Here is a 26889-nt window from a genome sequence, read left to right on the forward strand (position 1 = left end):
GTTTCCTATCTTTCTAAACCAATAGCTTTTATTATTTTGTTGATGAGATGCTATTTATTATAATAATCACAAATGTATGAAAGATTAGCAGTAAAAATTGCCATTACCCTACCATCCGGAGAAAACTGCTGCTATCGTTATTCTTATTAAATAGTATGGTTTCAACATATATGTGAGCGTAGTATATCCTTCTATATGTGGCTTTTCTACGTTAGTCAATAGCGTCGGATATCATCTTATAAAGCTACGTGTCACATGTGGAGATACGTTAACTACTTAATCAGACCACCATGGATTTCCACTGTTTTGCTGTCTTGAACAGTGAAATTGTGTATTCATTTGTTACTATTTCTTTGGACTCATTCTTAGAAATGCAATCGCTCCGTCAAGGTGGATAGATACCGTCAGGGGTCTTAATGCACATAACCTGTTTTCCAGGGTGTTGGCACCAGTAAGAGGAGGGGCCTCAGAGACCTTTGCTGACTTTGAGTAGTCTGCTTAATTTTGTTGTTGCTCACGAATAGCCTTAGGTTAAAGGAGAGTCAAGGCGTTTCCCACCTTAGCTTCCACACCTCTGTTTATGGATACAGTACAGCTGAGACAGAGAAGAATAAAATGAATTTGTCAGACACGTAGAAAATTGAGAACATGAGTTGGCAAGATGCTTGAAAGATGTTGGAAGCCGGATGCTTAGCACCGCGTTTGTGGGGTTTGCAAGGTGTGCTCTCATTTAAGAGAGAATAGAATGGTGTAAAATGACCAAATGGTGGTGGAAATTGTGAAAGAGTTGAAGAGGGATGTAGCAAATTGCGAACTAGTTGAAGGACGTAGCACTTTATTTTTGAAATAAAAGACATCAGCTATAAGTGTTTTAATTGGAGATTTGAAAGTATTGAGGGAAAGTGCTTCTTAAGCTCCTCTAATCTGTTCGACTATTAAAATATTTTTGATAGGTGTCTTACACCATCAAAATATTTTATCCTGTTGTGCACAGAAACCTTTCTTTGTTAAGATACTTATGCATATTGATGACTGTCTTTCAGTTATTCGATATGAAATTCAAAGGCTTCCGTTTGAGCCCCGTCCATGTTTAGTAGAATTGAATTCTTCATCTGTGTGTGTATAGAGTGGGGGGGAGAGGGATTAAGCTTAACTCTTTGCAAGAAAAGTAATAAATTTCATCTCAAGTACCAAGCGGTAAAATATTTCCAGATCAAAAAGATTTTTGAAAATAATAATGAGTGCTCATCTATTTTAAGTTTCAAGAGGTGGGGGGAGCCTAAAATCGTCATCGATTGACCAGAAGACAGAGTTTGAATGTCTTACTGGGTGTTTCACTCAGCCGCACTGCCTCTCAGTTGATGAGCTGTGTCTAATAAGAAACAATGAGGACTTAATTCGAAGTTTTCAGGGTTTCTATTGGGGATGCCAGGACCCTGGCTGGAAACGCCAGTACTGTTCCCCACGCACGAGCAATGAGATTCGTGGTTGGTATCTACTACAAACTGTACCTTAAGAAGAAACGATCTTTTCATCAAGAAGAAACGCTAACTTCCTTTTCTTTGCTTTTTGATGATGATACGGAGAACACCAGAAATAACACCTCAAGGACTAAAGTCCGTCAGGAAAGAACAATGAGGCGTGTGTTATCGTGCATGGCTGTGAGATACGCAGTAAACTCTAGTTATCATGAATTTAATCAATACCATGACCTTTTGCAGCTTTGAGGAGTTTGTCTTAGAGTTCCATTCTCATATTGATACACTGAAAGTTATCCGTTCCCATTTTACACAAAGGGCCATCATATCTTTTCAGTTCCACTTATTTTATGGTTAAGAAATAACACTGCTATGATGTTAAATTAGTGGTAAAAAGGGTTTTTAAAAGCTCTAATATAATGGTGCATTACCGGTAATTTGTAGTTTAATCACATGCGGTGCTTCAGGTGTATGCTTTAGTCTGCATGAGTTTAAACTGCAAATTGCCCTTTTGCGCTAGAGTAATAGATAATTCTCGATAAAATCAACCTGGGACAATCTTACGAAGTGTTTTTTTTTTTCTTTTTGCACAAACTTCAAATGGTTACTTTATAATCACTCAACATATTTTCAGAGAATCATGAAAGAATGAATAATTGGGACTAACTAGTAGGTTCTCAAGTTTGAAAAAAAATAAACGATATTTTTTGAAAAGCTATTATTATGGAGACTGCACTTTGCATAACATATATGTTAGAATGAGAAATATTCTTGCTCTAAATCACATTTGCATTATTGATTAAAGCCAGGTCCTTTGACTGTTCTTTTCTTATGGGATGGATATATTTTTTCCTAAACATGTGCTGCTATGAGAAACAAATCAACCAGCACCATGAAAAAATGCAAATGAAATTTCAAAAACTAATGCTTGAATAGCCTCTTGTAACTATAATGACACTGTAAACCAGAAGCTTCAAAACTAGAGACGCTAAGATTCTCATTTCCACCTCTCTTCCCAAAAGAACCTCAAAATTTAAAACCTATTTTTTTTTTAAGTAACATGATTCTTTTTTGTCAACTTGAACCAAAGCATAAATTTGGTTTTTAAAGATCTTCTTCGTGTTCTAAATTTGAATTTATGCTCCTACTAACCAAACTCTCTCTTGTTCTGTTTTATAATTTAAAAATTTATGACTGCACATCTGATTCAGCGACTCTTTGATCTGTCCCTGAACTACAGTGATTCCTATATAGCGCTATTAAATTTTCATTCATTCACACATTGATGAGTTTATTTATTCAGCCAAATGCTTCCCGTATTCCAGGCACCGTGTGAGACACTAAGAATTAAGTATTGAGAAAACAAGGTCTCAACCCACATGGAACGCACATTCTCACCCTGGTTAGTATGCTGAAATCTCAAAATGGTTTTCCTCTTAAAGAAGAACTTCATCTAAAGCAAATTCACCTTATGCTCGTGACTCGAAAAGTTCACCCTCCCAGACCACTTTTTATCTAAATGAACAGTTATAGGCTATTAGCACCCAATACAAGAAATGGATCTGTAAACTTAGCGGCAAGCAAAGCATTTCATCTACTGGAATTCACCAGGCAGCAGCGTTCAGGAATATCAGGAGAGATTTTTCTTAGCATGGATATCGTCAGCGTCTGTATTTGATACCCGGTTTTGCTTGCCACAGAAAAAGACACCGTAACATCCAAGTGTCGGCTGACAATTTTAGGATGCTTTAAAAAAATTCCCGGAGAGGGGCACCTGGGTGGCTCAGTCGGTTGGGCGACCGACTTCGGCTCGGGTCACGATCTCGCGTGATCTCTCGTGAGTTCGGGCCCCGCGTCGGGCTCTGGGCTGACGGCTCCGCGCCTGGAACCTGTTTCCGATTCTGTGTCTCCCTCTCTCTCTGCCCCTCCCCCGTTCATGCGCTGTCTCTCTCTGTCTCAAAAATAAATAAACGTTAAAAAAATTTTTTTTAAAAATTGTTAAAAAAAAATTCCCGGAGAACCGTAATCGTGGACAGTGGCCTGTGAGTACTCACGCTAACCTTGTAAGACTGTCCAGCGGAATAAGAAGCGTGCGGTGACCAACACCGAACCATGTTGAATTTCTCCACTGCAAATGGCCTTTGCACTGTCAAGTGCAAGTTTACCTTGTTCTCTTGGCGTTCCGATTTTAAAATGTCATATTTGCACTTCCAGATGGCTTGTTCTACTCTATTTTACATTTTCATTGCGGTGGAAAACATTTACATTGATCTTTTGGGTGAGGTGATGCAGGCTTTTTAGTTCTTCTTTGTGGGGCTTGAGGGCCTCTGGCCCACTGTGTGCCGTATAAGCAGAGCGACCGAATCCCATCCCATCTCTGCAAGGATGTGAAGAGGCTGTTTGAGGCCTGTGGCTTGCTGGGAAAATCTATAAACCTGCAGTCAAAAGGGTCACTGGGGGATGGTTTCTCTATCTATGAAAGAAGCGTAAAATATTTGTTCTTCCTGCCTCAGAGTTGTCCTGTAAGGATTGAGAAAGACGATGCTGACCCTTTGCAAAAATTACACACAGTTCCGGAAGCTGTAACTGGTATCGTTCCGACTTTCTGGTAGCGTCTGCTCACCGATACCAGTATGATTCACGTACACGTATTTAAGAAAAAGACGCATCCCATCCGGACTTGAGCCATACACTGAAAAAGATCCCTTTGTTTTCAACGTGCCGTTTGCTTCTTTTGGAGCGAGAAGGGACACTATGAGATTCCCTTAATTACTGGTCAGCCATATTAAACAACAGCCACTGTGAAGGCGCTTTCCAATAACTGAATGCGTAATGAACCCCGTAGAGATAGAGGAGACCCACTGGGCTTCAGAAGTAATCCATCAGCCATGGCAGAGGGGCTTTAATGAGAGTCATCAATTACAACTCCTTCTAAACGTGGGACAAACACTTTAGCACGTCCTCTGGGGATGAACCCATGCCCAAGCCGTTCATTGAGTTCTGTGGCATGCGGTGACGAGTGTGGGAAATTAACAAGGACATGGGGCCCTTTCCAGTAATAATACAAAATGATTAAGAGGACCTACAAAAAAGAAATCAATTGACTAATCAATAGCGTGTAACTGCTTGGAGCATTTTCCCCCTGCTAATCAGCCATTAAGCTGTTTAAACTAAATATGTCCAGTTTCCCCAATTACTGCACTGATTTACAAGACAGGGTCAAGAATGCCAGACTCTACTGGAGTCAGATTCCAGAGCGTTTGTCATGGGGAAAGATGGAAGTAATTTATAGGTGATCCACTCTCACTATGGATTCTGATGGCTCTTGAGAGGGACGATGTGACAAGATCTGTCCTCCTGTCGCAGACATTGGTGAATTAACGTGGTCTGCCCAAGTTCTCAACATACGTATTTGTTTGACAATACGGCTGGGAACTTGACTGCATTCAGGAATGACGGAGGTCAAAATAACGAAAGAACACACACCTATACGCTATACATGTTCAGGCCTGAAAAGTGTTTTCTTCACTTCAGCCGTGGTGAGGAACACGCAGCCAACAAGACTTCGAATTCGAAGCCACAAACGGTATCCTGACGACACCCCCGTGAGGTGACCCCGTTATTACCCACCTGTATAATGCCAGCAGTCCTGGTACCCAGACCACCTGTAGCTTCTTTTTTAAGTTGAATGCCACTGTGGGGGAAAAAGCGACACTGAGAAAATGACTTGAAACAGGGGCGAGAACTTTTTTATTGATATGTTTTACTTTGCTGGCAGACCAGAGCAAAGGTTTTGTGAACATTTAAAAGATGAAAAAGGTGAAGAATCCCAGAAGCGGTTTATCTTGAAGCGAGATAACTCTAGTATTGATAAAGAAGACAATCAGGTTGGTTCTCAAGTTTGAGAGTGGCTGACGTTGTTGTTTTTGAAGGTGGGCTGACTTATGTTCTTGTCCTTCTGTTGTCCCCGGCCCCTTTCCCCAGCCCCCCCTCCCCCTGCCTCCGAGGCGACTGTCCTCTCTCTAACCTCCTTGCCTCCCTCGCTCCCCCTTTGGCATTCAGTGGGTAGCCGAGAAAATCTGTCCCGATTGCTTCAGCAATGGCTCTGTGTGTCGGGCTGCATGGGGGGTGCTTGGCACAGCTTTTGCAGCATGTGTTGGTGAGGGGGGTGCGGGGTTGGGACGCCACTGGCCCGAGGTGTCGGGAAAAGCTTTGTCATCGCATTTCCAGATGCCTGTGTAACTATGGCAGTAATTCCGCTCCCACAGCTTTGTCCTTCAGTTGTGCACACTCAGCTGGATTCTCAATACGGACCGATGACCAACTGGTGTAGCCGTAAAGAACAAACCTTGTTATGGTGAGGACAGGTGGATTTTGCAACTCTCCTAAAATAAGTCTTCACGCAAGGGAATCGAGTTCGTGTTTTAGTCTCCCCTCCACCCCTTCTCCTTCCCACGTTTTACTGCCCATGTAAACTGTCTGCTTGTTTTGCATGAACCGTAGCAGAACATTCTCCTTTTGTGTATTTTGCTTGTGACAAAACATTACCTTGTCCTAGAGTAAGGATTCACGGTACTTCGGCAAGGGTAGAGAGATTTGCTCAATCTCTTCTCCAGACGGGGGTTATTGGGGGTGGGGGAGTTGGGATCCGGGGTGATCAGGAAGATAGCTAACTAAGTGAATGACAAAAGAGAATAAAGTTAAAACAATAATACGGACGGGAGAGAGTTATCTGCTGCCACCTCAATCGCCCATTGTGTCTCTGACAATCCAAATAGATTTTTTTGAAAATAGACTTTGCTTTAGAATTCTTGAAGGTAAGACAATCTTGCATCTCCCCCAAGTTATCATTTTAATGACTCTGTGAGTCACTAAGCCAGTGCACGCATCTCTGACGCACTTAAAAAAAAAGATCCCTGTTCTTCACCCGTATCTCGGTTCTTCGCACCCCACCGCCACCACCATGGAGCTGTAAGCAGCTCCCATCGACTCCGAGACATGTGCCTGTGTCGTGTACTGAGTGGGTGTTTGTTGAATGAACGGATGAAGGTGGTTAGCGCAGAGCCTTTTGTGAGGAATGGGACAATAGGAGGGGAGGGGAGTTGAGACGCAGGCAGGGACACAGGTCCAGGGCTGAAAAAGAACAGTCCTCATGCTGGGTTCTTTGGATGGTGCCTTTAGATTCCTTGGTGTTGACCCTCCTCAACAAATCCAGACCCTTCAAATTCAGGGTCTACTTCCTGTGCCAAACGCAGGGTGCAGGATCAGTCACCGAGGGAAGGAAAAACACCGGTTAGAACACGGAGACACTATGCCCACAGTTTCCTTTCTGCCCGTTACCTTCTTTCTTCCCTTGTTCCGTTCCCAACTGTTCCCGGTACTGTTCCCGGTACCCAACTGTTCGCAGCCACGTCTTCCCTTAGCCGCCTTGAACTAGCCGCGTGCTCAACATCCCGCTTTCGCCTGAAGAGTCCCAAACGCGCAGGTTAGTTAGCAGAGGAGACGGAGTCCACCCCTGTGGCCCGCGTCCCAGCTGAACTGGCTGCACACCGGACACACGTCCAGGTGCTTTCATGCTGGAAACCGCCGGCCTCCGTGCGTCAGGCGGGGAGGCAAGCCGGAGCTGCAGACAACTGCCTCCACGTGTTAGGCACGCACCCCGCACACCGGCCCAGCCTCCTCCGGGCCCCGAGGGAAGGACATTCTTCATGCTCCATTTGTTTAAGCGAACATTTCTTATTCTCAGCTGACGGTTGCTTAACTGCAGATTTGCACCGGCTCAACTTGGATAACCGTACTGATTTCTTTCTTTCCGTTCAGCAAAACAGAGTGCATCCATTTAGAGATGACAGACGAAGTAAATCAATTGAAGAGAGAGAAGAGGAGTATCAGAGAGTGAGGGAGAGAATATTTGCACACGATGTGAGTAGCTGTTTTAATTGCCTCTTTAGTGTCTGGGGACAGCGAGCTGGCAGGACTCAGGAAGCTGGAGCCAGGGACAGATCGAGCTGCAGCAAATCAGAGGTGTTTCTGGAGGAAGACCTTAGTGCAGGGAAGTGATGGAACAGTGGCCCAGGGTTGCCTGTGTTCCGGAAGGCTATGACGGAAGGGGGGGCACCGATGTGATTCGGGTCGGTAGCATAGATCCTGAGTACAGAGCAAAGTTGCCAGATTGTTTTCTTGTTAATGTTTTGTTTTTTTTTTTAATTTTTTTTTTCGACATTTATTTATTTTTGGGACAGAGAGAGACAGAGCATGAACGGGGGAGGGGCAGAGAGAGAGGGAGACACAGAATCTGAAACAGGCTCCAGGCTCTGAGCTGTCAGCCCAGAGCCCGACGCGGGGCTCGAACTCACGGACCGCGAGATCGTGACCTGGCTGAAGTCGGACGCTTAACCGACTGCGCCACCCAGGCGCCCCTTGTTAATGTTTTTAAATGTTCAGTTTTTTCTTTTTGAGAGAGAGAGAGACAGACAAGACAAAGCATGAGCAGGGCAGGGGCAGACAGAGAGGGAGACACAGAATCTGAGGCAGGCTCCAGCCCTGGAGGGCTGGAACCCACGAAGTGTGAGATCATGACCTGAGCTGAAGTCGGATGCTCAACTGACAAAGCCACCCAGGCCCCCCCGGAAGTTGCCAGATTTGAAGAAATGCCTTCACATCTGTGTTAGCCCGCAGACGGCCCAGTGTTGTCTTTTTTAACACAAATGTCGTGCAGAGGGAAGACATACCTAAAAAAGAAAGAAGATTCTGTGAATCGCATACGTAAACACAGAATTTTCTGCCTTCTTCGCAGGTACAGGCATTGTCTTGTATCCGAGTTAAATGAGAATACTCCACTTCCCCCTCAGTTTCAGATCAAATCAGGTCTGTGAGCGGTTCGTCAAGGGAATAACCAGAGTGATTTCCTCTGTTCAAATCCCAGCAAAGGAAATGTGGTGGGGATTTATCTTCCTTTGACCCCCGCCCCCCCCCTGCCGTGGCCAAAATAAAATGCAGTGAAATTAAATGAAAGTGAAAAAGTGATTTTTACAAAGCCGGATTTAAATGCAAGAAGGCGAAAAGGGCAAGCAGGTGCCATTAGCCTTTGCGTTCGATGCTGTCACTTGGCGGCCTCCGGAGATGTCGCGGCTCTTCCCTCAGCAGAAGTAAAGGTGTGAGCTGCTTTGTGTAGTTCCTCGTGGCTCCTGCTGCCTTAGCTGGGCCTCCGTCTCCCGTCGGGCTTTGCTCTGGAGGCCATTGCCAAGCCAGCATGGAGACCTAGGCTCCACTGCGTAGCATGGAGAGGCCTTCTGACCTTGGAGTTTTCGGGCCCCAGCCAGTTTCCCTGGTCCTCCAGAGCACGCTGGCGCCTTCAACAGAAAACCGCAGAGGCAATTCCGACCCCACCGACGGTGCCTTTCTTCCCTGTCTACACGGGCTGCCTCTCTTCTAGATCCCCGCTGCCTGTCACGGGTGCAGGGAAATAGAATTTTAGTGATCGGATGATTTGGCTCAGAGCTCTGGAGTTGGCAGAGTGGGAGAGAGGCGGGTGGAGGTGGCTGTAGAAGGACGTTGTCCACGTGCAAGTCTAGAATATTCTGCGTATGTGTGGGCTCCTTGGGCTTTTCGGACAGTCAGAGTTATTGATGGCGCGAAGCGCAGCCCGACCCATGGTAGGCTTTTCATCGTGTTTCCTGGATCCAGGGATAGAGTAATGAGGGGCTTGGAGGTGGTGTAGCCAGGCTAGCTGGGGGGGGGGGTGCCCCCGGTGGACTGGAAGGCAGCGAGCCTGTGCCTGGCCGATGAGCTTCACAGAGAGAGAGCTGTCTGAAGGCTAGTTTGTCCTTCCTTCTCTTTCTTTCTTCCTCTCTGCCCGTCCTTCTCTCCCCCTGCCTGCCACGTGCAGACACGCACACACATGCACACTTCCCTCTGACTCTCATTCTATAGCAAGTCATAAAATTTATGAATGAGTTGTGTTGCAAAGCAAATCCTAATCACCCAGATAATCTACAAACACCGTGGTATTCTTTCAAAGTACTGCCATGCCACGTTGCCAAACACTCTGGGGCTGGGTGGCCAGAGAACCAGCCCTGATGCCTGCCTGTGAGGAGGGTGATTCTCGGGCTGCTGCCCTTTCGTGTGCACGTGGCCACGTCCCCAGAGAGGTCATCACACGCGGGGGGGGGGCCGAAACTCCTCGTACACATTGCATTTCCCTACAGCCCCAGCAAGGAACCCGGGTCTCGGGTTACAGACTGGAGGCAAAGCTGCTGTTCCGAGCCTCTATGACTAACTGCCGAATTAGCATATTTTTTTAAAAGCAAAAGCAGATTGAAGTGTGGGAAGGCCTAAATGCCAAGCTATTGCCATAGCCTTTCCAATTCATGACGCCAGCCATTTGGCAGCCGCCTTTGAAATGCGGCGGTGGCTCCTTCCCTCTGCAGGAGTAGAGGTGTGAGCTCCTCTGATAGGCTCTCCGGTGACCAGCACTCCGGCTTTCCTAATTCAGGTGGGGCCCCTGCCCGGTTCTGGGACTACTTTTCCACCTGATCTCTGGGGTGGGTTTATTTTTCATTGGTATCCTGTACCCGGAGGATACTCACAGGCAGGCTTCAGAGATTAAAGACGGTTCCTGACATCATCTGCAAAACATTATGTCTGTGAATGCGGGTACATTTTTGTAAGCAAAAGATCTGGATTGTTTATAAGTTTTCATGACCCTTAAAAGGCTCAAAGCCGCTCTCCTAGAGGGAGAAACGATGCCTGATGCCGAAGGCTGGTGTTCCCTGTGTTTTCGCTCTTAATCGCTACTCAGCAAACTATCCCCAAATTTGACAGCTTAGAACAAACAAAACGCTTTTTGCCTCACAAGTTCTGTGGGTCAGGAAACAGAGTAGCTTGGCCGGCCAGTTCTGGCTCACGGTCTTTTGTGAGGTTACAGTCAAGCTGTCAGCTGGGGCTGTGGTCTTCTGACGGACCCCCGTGGTTATTGGCAGGCCTCAGTTCCTGGCTGGATGTACCGAGATCTCAGTTCCCACCATGTGGGCTTCTCCATAGGCTACGGAGCGTCTTGAAGACATGGTAACTAACTTCCCCAGAGCCAGTGATCCAAGAGAAAAAGAGCCCAAGGTGGCAGCGAGAGTCTCTTATAACCTAATCTTGGAACTGACACCTTGCCTTCTGCTGTGTTCGGTTGGACACACAGACCAAACGCGGTGCCGTGTGGGAGGTACTACAAAACGTGAATGCCCAGAGGCAGGGATCATCGGGGGCCACCCTGAGTTAACAAGATGTCACTGTATCTTTTATTAACGCAAACGCAAAGACGTAACCAGCGATACGAACTTTCTTGAATACACGCGGTAGTAAATCTTCCTTACCACGTACATAAAAACATTTTAGAGAGACTTAATTTATGTAACTCCGGATTCCCAAGTGACCGTTTCTGCTCTCTGATTGTTGAGGTACACAAGGTAATAAATCAAATATAGTAAGTCAGTTGTAAAACCAATGCAAAGAATCCAGCATAAGGAATCTAAGTTACAAACATACAGTCTTTTTCTTAGCTGGCCTTTAATTTAGTGTCTTCGTAGTTTAAGAACTGAGGTCATGAAAGCAACTCCCCTTGCCAACCTATTATTGTTTAAGCGGTGGAGTTATTCAAACAGGTTCAAATATGGACATATTTATGTAGAGGTATTTTTTTCCTGCTGGAAGTTATAATAGAGTTACAGAGAAATACTCCCCGGTACTTACACTTCAGCAAAATTAAAATTTATTTGGGAAAACAAGTAGTGTTCTTGAATAGTTTACAGGTGTATCTTGGTGTCTAAGGGGTGTGTGTGTGTGTGTGTGTGTGCGCGTGTGTGTGCGTGCGTGAGCGTGCGCTTTTTTTATGTAGGTCCACAATCAAAATATACAGATTATTTGGGGATTTTCTAGAAAACTAATTTCAAATATAGTTTGAGAATTCGGGTGGCTTGAGACAGGACACATTTGTTATTTGACAATGAAGTTGTTGTAAGTCAGGGCACACTGCAATTTAGTTCTCAAATAAAAAATAAGTGAGTTTTTGTAGTCAGAGATATTTGAAATATAACTGTTGTTTCCTTTGGCAAGAATTTCAGCTTATTTTATGATCACTTCAATGCAATGTTGCTGGCTTTGGCAAGGTTATGCTGATAAAGCAATGTATTTGGGAAAGACGTGTTTTGCCTGGAGGATGCTTTCTGAAGGATATTTATATATAAGTAGAGATTCTTGGAGGAGCTCATCCACGGTCTTCCTAGCACGTACTGGGATCCCTCTTCTGTGACAACCGACGAGAAGGCGTGTGGTGCACCCAGATTGGGGTGGGGTGTGGGAGAGAATCCTGTAACCCATTAGGCAAAATCGTTTTCTCCTTAAAAATTAAAAAAGAGCCCTTTATATCTGAGAATGCATATAAGTGACAGCTTTAAAAGCTGCACTTAATTACTATGACAATTTTGTCTTTCTCTGCTGTTTAAATTTGCAAGTTATTCGCATAACTTTTTCAAAAAGTTTATTTTCATCAGCTACTGAATCACGGCCCGTAACCATATCTGTCCTATTTCTGCAAATGTGGCAGAAGGATCATGTGGTAGATTTTTAGGACCTTTGCACAAACATTGGAAAATACTCTTGAGATACGTTTTTGGGAAAGTTATCTTTGACTTGCAGGTGCCTTATTGTTATTATTATTTTTTTTAATTCAAAGAGTTAGGGCAGCTTAACTTTCCCCCGAATACGACTAGATTAATGAGTCTGAAGAGGTCAGTATGTCTTTGATCAGCTCCTTCAAAGAAGGAGAGTGTCCTGCCAATACCCGGCATGAACCGCATAAACATAATTGACCTCTTTCCAACCACGTGAGTTGAGTAGTCGGAGACTATGGAGCTCGGAATGTGTACCCGAGACAATTAGTTCCATGACTTGACTCAAACCAGGAGTAAAACCAAACTAAAGGAGGCAAAGACAATGGAATATTTTGCTTACTATAAAGAGATCTTGGCAGGAATGATGCCAGTGGTACAGAGATTGTCCTCGTTTTTGTTTATGCACATAAACATCGAATTAAAAAGAAAGATTTTCTGTAAAGCTTTTTTTTTTTAATCAGATTTTTTTTTCTTTTTGTTAAATAAGATGCTTTGCGCTTCATTTTCAGGATGTCTGTTAAACGCACAAAGGTTAAAAGAGAAGTGGTTCTAGAGATGCCCTCGCTGAGACACTCAGACCACTGAGGAAAGCACATTAGGTCCAAAGCTAGCCCTTTGATTTAGTGGAAGGAAATGACTTCTCCACCAAAATGTACAGAGAAACCAATATCCTGCTTGCCTCTCTGAGTAGTGGCTACATTAGCTGATCATTGAATTTAAGAATTCAATATTGAGAGGTCCGTATTTACTTTAGTTTCATTTTCTCTTGAATCGGACCTGTTAGGTCTCGAGTGATCCCTTGAGCAGGCCATTTATTCATCATTTAGAAAATCTGCACATAGAATGCGGGGTGTACATTTATGTTTAGCAACTCAGTACTTTGAAAACGGTTTTAGGTGAATTCCTGAACACAGTCACTATGTTAGAGGACCATTGCACTATATTGCTTCGACTTCTCTTTTTCTGCTTGTTCAAATTGAATCAGATCTGTCTTTCCCCAGCACATAATGATAATAGAATTTTCTCTTCCCTGCGAGTGTATTAAACACGAGAGAGAAGAGCAGCGATAGCTAGGGGGACAGAAGCTAAGAAGAAAGTCACGTTGTTGGTTTTTTTTTGTTCTGGGTGAAAAACAAAACAGAACATTAGACGGAGCTTGGCATCGTTTTTCCGAATTAACTTCATTTTGTTCTCAATTGTCTCTGCGTCCCCTCCCCCCCCCCTCCTAAAATGGATTGAGGGCATGTCTTCAATCTTCAGTGTCTTGCAGCCAATCTGTTTATTTCACCAGAGTCTGTCATTCCCAGGTAACAATTGCAGGTTTGTGGTTCTCTGACTGTCCGATCTCAGGTTGATCGTGCTCAGCGCACGCTTTCTGCCTTGATTTGAACCAGTCTTTTGGCTCTGGTCGGGGGCCGCATCTCCGCAGCCCCGGAATAAACCAGTAGCTCATTCACATCCCTCTACTTCTGACCTTGATGTCCAGCGGGCTAAATGTATTTGTAACCTGGAGACGCCCCGATGGGAAAGTACTTGTGTGCTGAATGAGAATGGTTTACGCTTCTAACTCTAACCAATTTTTCCCTTTTCTGCCTCCACTTTTTCAAAACATAGTACCTATGTTTCTTCTTTCTTTTCCTCTTGGAGGGGAAAAGTAGCTTTAAAATCAGGCAAGGAATTGGGATCCTTCGGCACATCCAGAACGTCTGATACAATGCCTTCTTTTCTTTTCTTTTTTTTTCTTTTCAGTCAGTTTGCTCCCAGGAAAGCCTTTTTGTGGAAACCAGGTAAATGAAATTGAAATTTGCTTTTTCGTGTCATTAGAGGAAAAAAAGTCTGTCGTGTGTGTCCTGTGTATTCATAGGTATATATCCCATATATAAGTGTGAGCTTGAATATATGTATAAGTAAATGCATATATCTCTGTGTACGCACTTATATGCACACGCATATGTGTTATTTAGCATGCCTAAAAACCATTTACTTTGGGGAACTACTTCTCTGTTCTTTCCAAACGTAAGTTTGCACATTTTCTTTATTTAAAGCCTCAACTTCTGGTTCTTCCCGAGGTGGAATCCTGCTACCTTCACCAGGCATTACAAAGCATGAATGAACTTGCAGTTTCATTGGCTTATGCACTAGGCTGTTAACAGTATTTGTATGTTGGGTATTATTAGCCACTTCCTGCACCCCGTAATTCTATATAGCTATGCAGACAATAATTGGGATAATATATTGTTTTAAGTTTCTCACTCTAACTTGGAAATCTAGCTAACCCGATCTAGAGTTGCTAACTTGGGAGTCAGGACGGGGCTAGTTGTTGTGACATGGGTGGGTTGTACAACTTCTCCAAGGTCTTGAGAGGATGAGTTGAAGTTTTGCATATTTCACATACACTTTTTAAGAAATTGTTCTCAACTGGCATAGATATTTAAATGCTCCATTCATTCCACTGCAGCTTTTCAAGGGGAATTAAAGAATTCCACCTTAGCTGTATTAATCACGTTTGAGGGACATCAGAATGGGCAAGTTGGAATGGAAATATGGTATCCCTTCAAAGAGTGGTGCTTAATTTTATTTCAGGTGTCGGCTTAATGGGCGCCCCCGTAAAACTGATTAAAATAGAGGCTGTTTGATTAAAGTCTAGTACTTAGAGAAAATTTAAACCGGGCATTAGCGATGATTGGGGGGAAAAAAAGCTATCTTTAATATTAGCAGTTAGAAAGCTTCAAGTAACTAACCCCCTCAATTGAACAGCCTCTTCTAGAAGAATGGATGAAAGTAGAAAACACGTCGATAGAAGGCATTCAAAAACAACATCAAGATTCATACATATTTAAGTAAATATTCTCTATTTATAGTTAAATTAAGAAACTATGGGTGCTAACATCTTAGGGATGATTCTGAAGCATTCTACAATTCTATATTCTAACCCAAAGGATGGAGTGTTTATAATTCAGTTTAATGGGAAACCTTATTCCCCAATCATCCAGCCAATCATTCTCCATGCCTTATGCCCTAATTTTATATCTCCTTGGATTTTGTATAAAAAGAGTGCTAATGCACTCCCGTGTCCCTTAAATTCAAATTGAATCATATTAGTCAGTATAGTAATCGGTCCCATACGTGCATTACATATGAACAATTCTTGATATTTCCAAAAAGCAAAAATCTAATTGAGTGGATTCCCTACAAAAGTAAATACATTTCTTGGATACCTGTCTTTGGAATGTCAGTATTTCACTATGCCCAAGAAAAAAAGATAACTTTAATATCACCCAAGGGAAAAAAAAATCACAACTTTTAATGTGTTTAATTACATGTCTGATTCATCCCTACCGATTTCTATTATCTTCCTCGCCTCTTCCATTCCTTCTCTTTCTTCTTCCTTTCCTTCTTATCTGGTATCAGCGCCTTAATCCCAGGATAGGGAAACGTCATGCAGTCATTAATTTATTATTGCAAAAATTCAACAACATGCACATAAAGCATAGTCTATGGGGTTGATCTGAAAGCAGGTATGTTACAATGCAGGACACACCCATTTAGCATAGGAAATTTAGTGTCAGTAGGTTTTATATCATAAAAACCATGTTTTTCATTTCCAGTAGGCTCTTGGAAGACAGTAACATATGCAATGAGACCTATAAGAAAAGACAGCTCTTTCGGTTGGTATGGTTTACTTTTTTTAAACTGTGTTTTCAGCTTCTGTGGCAGAATCAATGTTAAATATAAATGTATTAGTGTAAAATATCTGTTCATGAAATAAACATGTTCGGTTATATCTTTGTAAAAGCTTGTTACAAAGCTAGTGCTGAAGCCGTATTCGATAATGTGGGATATGGGACCAGGAAAATATTGCTTTGTATATAATCCTTTAGGGTTCTCCTTCTGATTTGCTGTTTTTGGTGGAAGTTTTTTTGTTTGTTTGTTTTCCTTTTTCCCCCTCAAGAGTTCACTCTGGCAGCACACTGATTTAACATTCCCGAGTCAACTGTGGTGAATTACACCAAGTTAAAATTTCTCCGATAGCTTGCAATGATCTATACGTACCTGATATGGGAAAACAAACCAATGATAACTCCATTTGAGTAGCGGAATTTTTTATAGTCATAAATATTTCTAACGATAACTTTTTTCCAGCACAGGAAGGCACAGGATTGCTTCCAATTAGAATGAGTTACTTAAATCAAGGTCTGTGTGAGATAAGGGGACTGGTATATATGTGTTCATCACATACTAATATTATATATTTTAAGTTCTATATAGGCTAGCAGTTACATAAAAGCAGAGGGACCGTACCCATATTGTCACCACCCTATTAAATATATCTCTAGCATTCATTTTAGGGCAAAGGATACACAGTTCTATCAATGTACTCAAGATGATATATATATAATATATATATATATATATATACATATATATATACACACATATATATATACACATATATATACACACATATATATATATACACACATATATATACACATATATATATATATATATTTAATATGTTACTGCTTTTATGAGTATTAGGATTCATCTCTATTGTAGGAAAGAGAAAACTTATTTGTTCACAAACAAATGAAACCTCTTGCCCACTTAGAAGGGAAAAAAAAAAAGACCAAGAACAGTAAATGGGTTGTGTGCTCAGAAAATATCTTTTTGCAGTCAATGTGAATTTCAAACCTCAGCGTTAGAAAAGTTAGACTGATTTGTTCCCTTTATACTTTGGCAGAACTAAAAAAGATTTTTTCAAAATTTCCTTCACTTTTCCAGGTTGAACTACATAGGCAAATGCCTTACTCTGGTATTGCTAGACTCTTTACTTTCACACTTGTAGATTAAAAATAACAACAACAACAAAACGTTGCATTGTTCTTTTTAAAAACCCAGAGAAGAATGAGAATTTACCAGTCCTCCTGTACTTACACCATGATCTGGTTTCTTCAGGTCCATATAAATGAAATGTGAGTTCTTGCCCCCGATAGGCAAATTCGTTTTACATAGCCCCAAATCTGGTCCCCAGCCTGAACTACCATGTACTCATAGCCATCGCAAATAGGAGTGCCATCAGCCACCAAGTCACCAAGCACAGAGACTCAGGATGATGACTGAGCACAGAGGCATCCACACGATAATAAAGCAACTCCAAGTATACATCATACTTAACTTGGTCAGAAAAATATCCCTGATATTACTGGACATATCACTGAACAATATCAGTTCAGATATGAAGGAAAATAAATGTCATTAGTTGTATTAATCAGCACAAAAACAGTACTTAGAGTACGTGCTTTACGACCCCCCTGGGATCAGATTCTTGTTATGTACATGAGGGACAACCGCTCTTGATGACCAGACATCTCATTACCATTGTCTTCCTGGTTTCCAGTAGGAAGGGACCAAGACTGAGCTTAGGAGGGACAGGAAAACACTTGTGGATAATGTTTTTTTCTATGACGCCTATGATTCTATACCGAATAGATGTGGAATTCAATTCTGACCCTCGCCTTGCCAGTGCTAAGGTGAATAATCAATGGCTAGACCTGTAAAAATACTGTTTCAGTGTATCAGTAGAGATCATAAATATTCACGCTAATTCTAAAGCAGCAACTTAAATTCCCTCTTTGGGAATTTTGACAGATGCTGACTTGGGATGCCGCTTTGAGCTGGTGGAGAGTAGAGGTAGACGACGTTAAGGCGATCTTGGGTGGCCTTATTGGCCAAAGGGTGTGGCCCAAGTCTCGAGGAGTTACCCATCGCCAGAGCGAAGCCTCCAAACTCCCGCACGCTCGTTTCCACCCAGGAATAGCGGTGGACATTCCACTGCAGGGACAGGCTAAGCCACCCCGGCATTTCCACTAATGGAGGTGCGCCATGCGTGGGGAGAGGGACACCGAAGCAGAGTTAGTGATCGTCACCTGCGTATGGAGAGCTTCCTTCGGATGCATCCTGTATGCTGTGGCTAAGGGCCACCCCAAATCTTTTCCTACCCAGAATATTCTAAATTAGCTCCGTGTGAGATTATTGTCACAGCCCTGGTGCGCTGACCGTTACGAAATAATGATTTTGCCCAGCGTTGTCAAAGTCGGGTCAAATTAATCAGAATTAAACGCAAAAAGAATAAAGTTGATTTGGGAACTGGAAAACAGGAATGGAGCACCACACCCTTGAAAAGGCTATTCCCCCCCCCCCCCCCCCCCCGCCTCCACCCTCCCTCCTCTGGCTTTCTTGAATTTCAAAAGAGTTTGAAGAACTCAAGCCACCTGGCCATTGGGTGTGTGATACTTTCTACTCCCAGTCTGGTCTTTCTTGAGATCATCTTTCTGAAACCAGCAATCCCTGAGGTCCTAACAGCGAGAATATAAGTAAAATTGATAGAAGACTGGAGGGCACTGAGTGCTTTTCTGTGTGTGAGGTTTCTGCCCTCCCCTCATTTATGCGAAGTTGCAATCACAGACAAGCCTTTTCATTTTTTTTTCAACGTTTTTTTTTTTTTTTTTTTTTTTTTTTATTTATTTTTGGGACAGAGAGAGACAGAGCATGAACGGGGGAGGGGCAGAGAGAGAGGGAGACACAGAATCGGAAACAGGCTCCAGGCTCTGAGCCGTCAGCCCAGAGCCCGACGCGGGGCTCGAACTCCCGGACCGCGAGATCGTGACCTGGCTGAAGTCGGACGCTTAACCGACTGCGCCACCCAGGCGCCCCTAGCCTTTTCATTTTTATTATCTCTTGGATCCATTTACCTTCTTCAGTTCTTCTAAAACCAAGGAAAAGTTTAGTGAGTAAAGTTGAAACAACCCCTAAAGTTTTCTGTGTACCTTCTGTACAGTTTGGCTGGTGAGTGTTTCAACGAGATGCGCTCACTCCTAACCTCTCCACGGTCTATTGTTGTCTTTAGAAGAGGAGACGACAGAGCTAGGGATGACATCTGTGAGACTGGGACCAAGACTTGGGCAGGTCACGTTGCTCAGGGATAAGGAAATTAGGGGTTGTACCCATTGCCCGTGATTTATGTTCCCTTTACTTACTTATAGTCCATGAGAACCTTAGAGTATTGTAATCATGTGTTATTTCCAACTGCAGGAAAAGCTGTGAAAATACGAAGGTACCCTTTAAACAGATCGGAAACCAATGAAAATGCAAATTTCATCAACTTTCTCTATGAAACGCTGGTGATTTTGTGTCTTAGAGATCTTGTGGAGTCGTCAAAATTCACTCCTGGGTATTGGATCTCTTCCCACACATTCACTCTTTTTCAATTTGAATTTTGAACCAATGGGTTCTTTCACCGATGGAGCTTTTGTTATTTTCACTGATCCCCTGGAAAGTTTCGTGTCAGCATAGTGTTTACCCTGGTGGTGTTATTGTCGCAAGTTTTTCCACGTGAAAAGGATCGAAAGACTCTTTCCTCTGCCCACGAAGGTTAAACCCACTGGGCAAAATTCACACCCTCAGTTAATGGAGTCAAACTGCTGTGATTTCTGTGCTGTCAAAGCCTTAATGAATTCAGATAGACATTTCATAAAGGTAGGAGACAATGAACGGCCTCACCGGCTCTGGGTGCGTTTCCCCATGGTCCAAGTATTTCACGCTAAAGGGACACCCAAAACTTCTCTTCAGTGAGAGTTGCTTTTAGAATCATTCAAGATCATAATCGGTCCCAAACGTTGATTCATTGTTGACTTGAGTCAGGAGGGTTTATCCTCCTCTCCTCTCCCCAAGAGAAGTTAACAACTATGTTTTATGCCATGTGGTTTGTTTTTTTTTTCCCTAATTGTTTCTCCTTCACCGGCAGAGGGATGGTGTGACAGTTCTAGGTTTGGCTTTTCTGTTTGTAAACACCTACATTGTGTGTGACATGTGATCTGTCTACACATCAACGAGGTATTTGTGGCACTGTTTGTGGGGCGACGGGGTTGATGGAAAGGGTTGCAAGAAGGGTCTCGCGTAGACCGCTCTTCCAAGAAAGTTCCCGCCCTGTGCCCGTGCGGCTCGTGGAAGGTAACGCTGTCCCTGTGCATCTTTCTGATGGCTGTGCTCCAGGGGCAACAGAGACGGCTCAGGGAGAGCAGCCGGGAGTCGACAGAGCAGCTCCGAGAATGAGCTCAAGTGGTCGGACCACCACCGGCCCTGGAGCAGCACGGACTCTGATGGCTCCAACCGCAATCTCAAGCCCGCCATGGCCAAGACGGCAAGTTTCGGGGGCATCACGGTGCTGACCAGGGGCGACAGCACATCCAGTACCAGGAGCCCCGGGAAGTTGTCCAAAGCAGGTAGTTAGTACTGAATGGGTTTGTGTCCTGTGCTGTTGCCCAGATTCTCCCCAACCCATACGGCCATCATTCCCTCTGGCTTCCAGTTAATTAATTGGAATGAATGGGTAGTGATTGCTGGCATGGCCGGGAAGTCAGAAGGTGCCGTTGAAATGCCAGTAGCGTCTCTTGCCCGCTGTGTGCCAAGGCCAGATCGCTCGCTGAACCTCTGTCAGAGGTTGTATACGTGGTTTGCAAAGCATCTTTGATCGGTGTTGGAGGCAGAACCCTGATCTCTTGAATAGAATTGGTTTCTCTCTTAACTGTAGCAGTTTGCAGGTGTTTGGGCTGCGTCCCCGGCATGTTTGCAGTTGGGCCCAGCTCCAAAGTTCATGGTTCTACAGGTGAGAAGGTGTATGACGCCCATCTCCTTAATGGCCCCCCGGGTCCATTTTAAAACCTCTTGACGGGGGCGCCTGGGTGGCGCAGTCGGTTAAGTGTCCGACTTCAGCCAGGTCACGATCTCGCGATCCGTGAGTTCGAGCCCTGCGTCAGGCTTTGGGCTGATGGCTCAGAGCCTGGAGCCTGTTTCCGATTCTGTGTCTCCCTCTCTCTCTGCCCCTCCCCCGTTCATGCTCTGTCTCTCTCTGTCCCAAAAATAAATAAACATTGAAAAAAAAAAATTAAAAAAAAAAAAAAAAAAAAAAAAAAAAAACCTCTTGACGTAAGTGACCCCACATCATTTCACCTTTCACACTGTGATATGTAAACTGTTACAGAATTTTACCGTAACCCCCCCCCAGCAAACCACCGTACGTTTAAATTCAATTATTTCTATAAAAATGGTTCCCAAGGCACCTGTACATGAACACGAGGAAGCCATTTTTTTAAAAATTTAATGCTATGATTAGTTTCTTAAAACCTCACATTGCAAGGTGATTATAACATGGATAGTTGTGGTCCCTGCTTTGGCACGCTGTTAGTGTCATCGTTGGGCAAGTTATTTGACCTATCTGTGTCTCCGTTTCTCCACCCAAGACATGGGAATAATTGTGGTACCTATATTGCAAGCTCATGGCAAAGGCTAAAAGAGTTCATGTACGCATAGCAATTAGAATAATACCTGGCAAGTTATATGCCCTCCACAAACACTAGTCTATGTTTATTTTTATTATTGCCACTTAATGCCTCCATTCCTGCTTTGCAAATAAGGAGACTGAGACTGAGAGAGGCTTGGAGTTCTTTTTTTTTTTTTTTTTCTTTTCCTGTTGTTTTTTGTTTGTTTTTTTTTTTTTTTCTTCCAAGTGCACAGTGATCTTTGGAGGTAGGTGGTTCAAGTTGCATGGACAGACTTTGGGAGGCGGGCAATGATGAGAACCATTACCTGGAAACAACTTTAAAGTGATGCAAGCATGAATCCCCCGGGGTTCATAGGGGTCCAAAAACTACCCATCATGGTCTGTCATTCCCAGCTCCTCTGGCTCCCAAGGATCCCTCGCCATTGTTTTCACCTGATTTCCAAATGTTCTCCATCAAAATACCTCTTAGAATCCCAGGAAGCTGACAGGCAACCATTTTTAGCAGCTCTCCACGAACTGACGTGTGGTTTTAGTACGTAGCGTTTCCGTTTGGCTTCGATTTTGCCTCCGAGGGTTCGGAGCTAGGGTGGGGGTGGAGAGCTGCGGTTCAGCGACACGTCCCGGGCGTCAGGACATACTGGGGGTGCGATCACAGACCTGGGGTTGCAGGGCAGGGAGCGGGGCGCGGAACGGCCAACACCACCCGGAGGTTAGACGTGGGTTGTCCCTATTGTGAACGCTTTCCTAACGGCGTTTCACACTCCCGCTAGGGGGCGCTCTCTGCGAAATCCAGGGTCCTGCTAATGGTTTCCCCTAATGATGATGTTGAAAATGTCCTAAGAAATCATCTCGTGTTCTCCCATAGGGGCAGAAAATTAATAGCATTTGGTGACGGCCACTACCGTATCTGTGTACATATCTCTTGCTCCTCGGAAAGACACAGGTGGCTCACACCGCCTTCTGTCTTCTGTCATCTCACCAATTGGTGAATTCTTGCTTTCTTACTCTAATTAAGAAAGTAAGGGAGCTCAATTGCTCCCACTATTGCAGCAACTGAAGTCAAGAAAACCCACTGTGGTGCACTTGAGCCCTTGCACACTAAGAAAGGTTAAATCGTTTTAAATCTCCTTAAAATGCAGAAACCAAGGACCTTAAATGGTGCACTTAAAAATTCCAGCACACCGAAAGGGCTCTTAAGATTTTTAAATTAATCGTCATTCTCCATGCACCAACCCCCCAATCACTTCCAGAGAAAAGCTCTTTGGAAACATTTAAAACACTTCGAGAATGCTAAAATGCCATGTTCTTTGAAGAATGATTAGAAATTGTAAGTGCTTCAGACATTTTTTTTTTTCCTTTTAATCTAAGTGTCTCCTTTTGAAAGCTTGTCAAGGTGCAGCAACGGAAGGCAAAAAAGAAAAAAAATTAAAGGCGATCAAGATAGAATGTCAAAACAAACTTACAATTTCCCAAGATGGTTTTATGAAGCAAAGCTGTCAGTTTTGCTGTCACGGATCCTCAGAACAGCACAAGTTTTCCATTTTTTTGCCTCATTACTCACAGTGGAATTGCAAACTTTTTTTTGACCTTTCAGAAACCAAGCCTGGAGTTATGACATTTAAGTTACTCTTCCCCGGCTCTAATTACATAGGTTCGAGCTTTAAATAGATAATAATGAGACCTTCTCCAGGTGGGAACCTGTTTCCCTACATTTTGGAAGGAGCTTTTTGCTGAAGTCTGAATGCACAGAAAGCCACCTGCTCTGCTAAGGCCTGGGCTGTCTTTCCCCTAAGGCATCCACGCCACTGAGCTTAGAGGTGGTCGCCTGCCGGAGGCCCGGGGCCCAGCTCGGGAGGTAGAGGATGTCATCCTGTCATCACCTCCTCCTGGTGGAGGGGACTGGAAAGATGCTCCTATCCTAACCTCAGCTGCTTCTTGGTCGTGGCGATGTGGCTGGGAAGTGATGATGTCTCTTTCTTTCCACCCTGGCCACGCGATCGACGCCGTCTTACCGTCTTCCTGTCTCCATTTCCGGAGCAGGGGTTCTCGGCTTCAGCTGCCCCAGAATCTCCTGGAGGATTTGTGAAAGCACAGATTGCCTGTTTTCAAACCAAGCTTTGGGAACACCAGCTCTGGAGACATAAGAGACCCTCGTATTTTGTGTTAGTAATTTTCCGTGGCGTGCCATTTGGTTTTCTGGAGGCAAAGGTTCTGGAGTGTTTTTAGAGCCGATGTAAGACACCTCCTCTTTCTATCACTTCCTCTTCCGTATGTTTATTTTCATTACGACCCCAATGCATCCAGGATGTTCTCTTTCTCCTTGTCATCTCAGAAGCTTTGGGTCACTCTACTGAATTCTGACCCCTGAATCTGGAAAGATTTTCTTGAGTTGTTGATTCAGAGAAAAAGACTTATGGCTCAGGGTCCATATAAAGGAGGAATTGCATCAGACGAGATAAACAGGCAAGGAATGTTCTATTCATAACTGTTGCTATTGGGGTCAAGACTATTGTGCCAGGGGAGAAACGCTAAAATTAACCATGCACCAATGAATTGCAGGGGAAGTTTTTTTTTTTTTAAGTTTATTTATTTATTTTGAGAGAAAGCATGCGTGGTGGAGGGGCAGAGAGAGAGGGAGAGAATCTCCAGCAGGCTTCGAGCTGTTATTGCAGAGCCCGACTTGGGGCTCGATCCCACGGACCATGAGATCATGACCTGAGCCAAAATTGAGGAGGATGCTTAACCGACTGAGCCACCCAGGCACGCCCATTGTTTTTTTTTTTTAAGTAGGCTTCATGCCCAGCACTGAGCCCAACATGGGGCTTGAACTCACGACTCTTGAGTTCAAGACCTGAGCTAAGATCAAGAGTTGGATGCCTAACCAACTGAGCCACCCAGGCACCCCTGCAGGGGGGTTTAAGTGCTGGAGGAAGGTGCTAGATAAGCACCAGGGAACAGTAGACCAAACCAGGTGGTTGGTGAATTTGACTAAGCCATCTTTGCTAATTGGTGCTTATCAAAGTCAGTCTTCTTTCCACCCGCCCACAGAAACTGGCAGACAAGGGCACCACTTGTCTTGATTATTACATTTCAAAGGGATGGCCCCCAAATCCTCCTGAAAGACGTGCCTGGCTTGTAAAACTGGTTAAGAGGCTTGCGGAAGAGTTACACCTGAAAGGGGCAGACCCCCTCAAATAAATGAGAGGTAGGGGGACTGTCCTTCGGAAGAAACCAGTCTAAAGTTTGGTCAAGCTAAGGGGAACCTCAAGGCCATCGTCGTCACAGCGACTCACCATTTTGTCCGGTGGCTTATATTTTACAGAAGAGGATACTGAGGTCTAAAGAAGTGGTCAGTTCACGAAGAAAACACAGCTGGTCTGTGGCATGACTAGAACTAAAACTCACGATGCTTCCTGGGGAGCAAGTGCTCCCTTAAGCAAAGGGAGTCTGTTCATTCTTCCCTTCTGCCCGGTCAGTTTTCCATTTTGCTTTGCCTCCTCATCTATCATACAATCCCCACCCCCCACCCCACTGCCACTTTGCTCTTTTCCTTTCTCTCTATCTTTTTAAAGTTTATTTATTTATTTTGAGAGAGAGGGAGAGAGAACACAAGTGGGGGAGGGGCACACACAGAGAGAGAGAGAATCCCAATGAGCTGACTTGGGGCTCAAACCCATGAGCTGTGAGATCATGACCGGAGCCGAAACCAAGAGTTGGATGCGTCACCAACTGAGTCACCCAGGTGCCCCTCCTGTCTGTCTCTTGAGCCTTCACCAGAGTCCTCCATTCGTCTCCCTGATGCTTTGTCACCATACCTTCTGCCAGCTGCCCTTTGGGGTCCAGCTTCAACTTCTGAGCATCTCACTGGGGGCAGCCATTAGCTTTCTGTGCAGTGTCTCCTAGTACTTGGCACAGGCCTGGTCGGGGCCCTGGCCCCACCTGTATGTCGCTCAAGTGACCCCGGGCATGGGGCGTGGTCCATGGGACCGCATTGGCTGGGTTTGAACCCAGAGTCTGCCACGCAAGAAGTATGCTTGGGAAATTGACTTAACATCTCTGAGGATTGATTCTCACTTTCAAAACGAGGTCGCTGTGAAACGAGATTGGATAATTCACACAGAGCGATTAGCACAGTGCTTGTCACACAGATATACTGGTTAAATATTTGCACAGTTATCATGTCAGTCCCTGAGCGAAGGAGACAGGACACACTTCAACTCTCAGCACGAAAGTCGTAAAGTTCTCAAATATCAATTTCATTTTTTTAACCAGCCTTTGAACGCTTCTCATCCTGTGCCCTTTATCACCATGGCTGGCATGCATTCCGGATCAAGAACTTTGGGAATGCTGGCTACGCGTAGAACGTAGATTGTTCTAGATTGTTCTATGCGTAGAACGTAGATTGTACGTAGATGGTTACGGGCTCTTAAAAAGCTGGATGCAAGGCAGCAGCAAGGCCAGTTACGAACCCTGGCTGCGTCGTGGCTGCTGAACCACCCCCCTAAGGAGGGATCGCGGTCTCCATCTTTGCAAGTGTTGGGAGTTTAAGCTAAGTTGCTTTCCTTCCTATCCTTCTACCCTGTGGAATCCGATTCTTCACATCATCTTTGCATCGCCTTCTCATTGTTCCTGATGAAGGTGTTGCTCTTCTCCAGCTGATGGAGGGGCACGGTATTGCACACTGGTGTTTCCAGGTGTTTGCACATACTAAGTGCTCCATAAACATCACTGTCCTTCTCCACAACTATGTCCTCCTTCTCCAAGCTCTCTCAGATGGCCCCTCTTCTCTGCAATGACGTGCCGTATCCCTACCACTTGTTTTTAAAGGTCTCCAGTTGAACTCACGGGCGCATTTTAGCGTCTTGAAAACAATGTTAGCGCTTCCTTAATATGTCTCCTTCAATGACACAGAAGAGTGCATATGAATGACATAAACTGAGAGTCGTGGGCTCATAACTTCAAAATCTTCTCGTACTCCGTTCTTGCCACCTATGGTACCATCCAAATCATCTGTTAGAATTCACTGATCCAGAAATGTTGCTTGGTGCCTTTTCTCTCCGATGCTCCGGTTAATATTCCGTGCCCAGAACAGCCATGGTCAAGGGTGGCCGGAACTGCTTGGCTGTGGTCATGGTGAAGGACAGGTAGTGCCTAACGGATGTGGGGTATAGCAGGTGTCTCTTTGTCCACAGTGCAGGGAGAGGGAGGTCGTTGTGTTCGATGCCACCTTGGCATCTAGTTACCTACATGTTTGCAAATTACAGAGTCCACAGACCTCCTATTAATAGGATTTCTGTGAACATGTGAAATGTGCATCTTATGCACCCTCCATTGGCATGATCTAGTTTCCTCTACTCACATCTGAGGGGAAGAGATTATTCCTAGCCACGCCCTTTCAAAATGCAGC

At 44.3% G+C, this 26889-nt stretch overlaps 1 protein-coding gene across 26 annotated transcripts in view; it reads left to right on the forward strand.

Moving 5' to 3' along the window:
* Positions 1–26889, forward strand: part of ARPP21 (cAMP regulated phosphoprotein 21) — a 157469-nt gene that overhangs the window by 61857 nt on the left and 68723 nt on the right. For 11 of the 26 annotated variants that reach the window (XM_086720359.1, XM_086720369.1, XM_086720373.1 and 8 more), the window contains 5 exons: positions 5257–5365; positions 7299–7400; positions 13889–13926; positions 15748–15807; positions 20195–20427. In XM_086720359.1, the coding sequence (XP_086576485.1) occupies positions 5257–5365; positions 7299–7400; positions 13889–13926; positions 15748–15807; positions 20195–20427 (542 nt within the window). The remainder of the gene's footprint in view (positions 1–5256; positions 5366–7298; positions 7401–13888; positions 13927–15747; positions 15808–20194; positions 20428–26889) is intronic. The other 15 variants (XM_086720378.1, XM_086720375.1, XM_086720364.1 and 12 more) reach the window with 13 other exon arrangements.

Source organism: Puma concolor, chromosome C2 (assembly GCF_028749965.1).
Source record: "Puma concolor isolate L17-30 chromosome C2, mPumCon1.1.hap2, whole genome shotgun sequence".
Lineage (NCBI taxonomy): Eukaryota > Metazoa > Chordata > Mammalia > Carnivora > Felidae > Puma > Puma concolor.